This window comes from Sinocyclocheilus grahami, unplaced genomic scaffold (assembly GCF_001515645.1).
Source record: "Sinocyclocheilus grahami isolate Dianchi unplaced genomic scaffold, SAMN03320097.WGS_v1.1 scaffold18580.1, whole genome shotgun sequence".
NCBI classification, from domain to species: Eukaryota; Metazoa; Chordata; class Actinopteri; order Cypriniformes; family Cyprinidae; genus Sinocyclocheilus; species Sinocyclocheilus grahami.
This window is the reverse complement of record NW_015517182.1, coordinates 2283-3723: the sequence shown is the minus strand read 5'-3', so window position 1 is coordinate 3723 and position 1441 is coordinate 2283. Positions and strand designations below refer to the sequence as shown.

Here is a 1441-nt window from a genome sequence, read left to right as displayed (position 1 = left end):
GAAGTGATAATAAAATGAATCTAAATCCTCAAGTGCACAATAATTGCTGCCATCCCAAATGATCAATAATGTAATAATGGTTATGCAATAATTGTAATAATCCCACTGAGGTCACACCTTTAAAAGGGTCAATTGTAAAGAATCTCTGTACCTCTAGCCATTGGCCGCAGTCTGAGGTCATGGTCCCATCTCCTCCAATCACAGTGAGGCTTGGGAGTGAATGTCTCTGAGAGAGCAGGAAGTCAGTGTGGTCATGAGCTGGTGTCACTTTAACAGCACCTATGAAGGCAAAGCTGAAAGTCAGGAGCTGAGACTTAAAGGTGCAGTCACAAATTTCACAAGCAAAAAAATATTCACTGCCTATTGTCAATAGTGCAGTGATGTATGAAGCACAGCTCACACAGAAATCACTTTAAACTAGCAAATCTGCATGACCAACTTTAAATCAGTGCCAAATCTCCTGAAACCTATTTTGTCCTCACACAAAATTCCTGATCATGAATTCCAACTGCAATGACTGGATTTCGCCGCTGAACATTAATAAAGGTGAGGCTGCATTCTTAACTGATTTTTGACCAGTCAGGTCAAACTTTGTCCAATTTGTACATCAATAATATATTAACTCAGTGTTCATTAAACTTATTTTATATTTAATATACATAATACATTTATTTATTAATAAAGTACAAATATAGAATCACAAATTTAGACCAGTGTCACAAGTTCAAATGAACAGCCTCACAAAAAGAAAAATAATGGAACACTGGCTTGCAGTGTAAAAGTACACTAATTGTAATTTAACATTTTTACAATAAAAGATAGTTATTTCCAACAGATAAAATTCATCATGCACAAATAAATGACATACCTGTGCCAAATGTGCTAACAACCATAATGTCAGTGACGATGGGTAATAAGCGCTCAGTGAATGGATGCCTGCAGTGTTTGCCGTGAAGATCCTGAGATTAACATGGTGGAGAAAAGTGCTAGAACTACAGCTCTGCTTGTAACTTTAGCATAGTAGACATACTGCCAACTGCATACTAGATTTATCAAATGTAGATGAGTAGTACAGTAATATCCCATTCGACCATTCGTCATGTCAAGTCATATCGTAAGCACAGAGCAGACTACAAACAATCCATGTAGCGTTACTTTATATCGAGGGTCATCAGGATGAACAGCAATGGCCACGTCTCCCAGCATCGTCTCTGGACGCGTGGTTGATACTGCAACCTCTCCTTCTAAAAAACAAATCACACCTTATTACAAAACGGGTAAAATAACATCTCGAGAGACAGAGCAAACTGAAAAGTCCCCTCACCCTGTCCCTCCAGTGGATAAGCAAATGTAAGCAAGATCCCGAACTCCACTTTGTGCTGATAACCGGGAACAGACAGAAGAGTCCAGCCAGACAGCTCCTTTGAGTCCACCTGAACAC

The 1441-nt window shown here is 39.0% G+C and overlaps 1 protein-coding gene across 1 annotated transcript in view; it reads right to left on the bottom strand.

Annotated features, from left to right (window-relative positions):
- Positions 1-117: 117 nt before the first annotated feature.
- The window catches only part of LOC107579613 (valine--tRNA ligase, mitochondrial-like), a gene marked incomplete at its 3' end in the record, with an annotated part of 2037 nt that continues 713 nt past the window's right edge, over positions 118-1441 (bottom strand). The window contains exons 2-5 of the mRNA XM_016265420.1: positions 1325-1433; positions 1156-1244; positions 869-959; positions 118-267 (exon numbers count right to left, since the gene is read on the bottom strand). Of these exons, the coding sequence (XP_016120906.1) occupies positions 118-267; positions 869-959; positions 1156-1244; positions 1325-1433 (439 nt within the window). The remainder of the gene's footprint in view (positions 268-868; positions 960-1155; positions 1245-1324; positions 1434-1441) is intronic.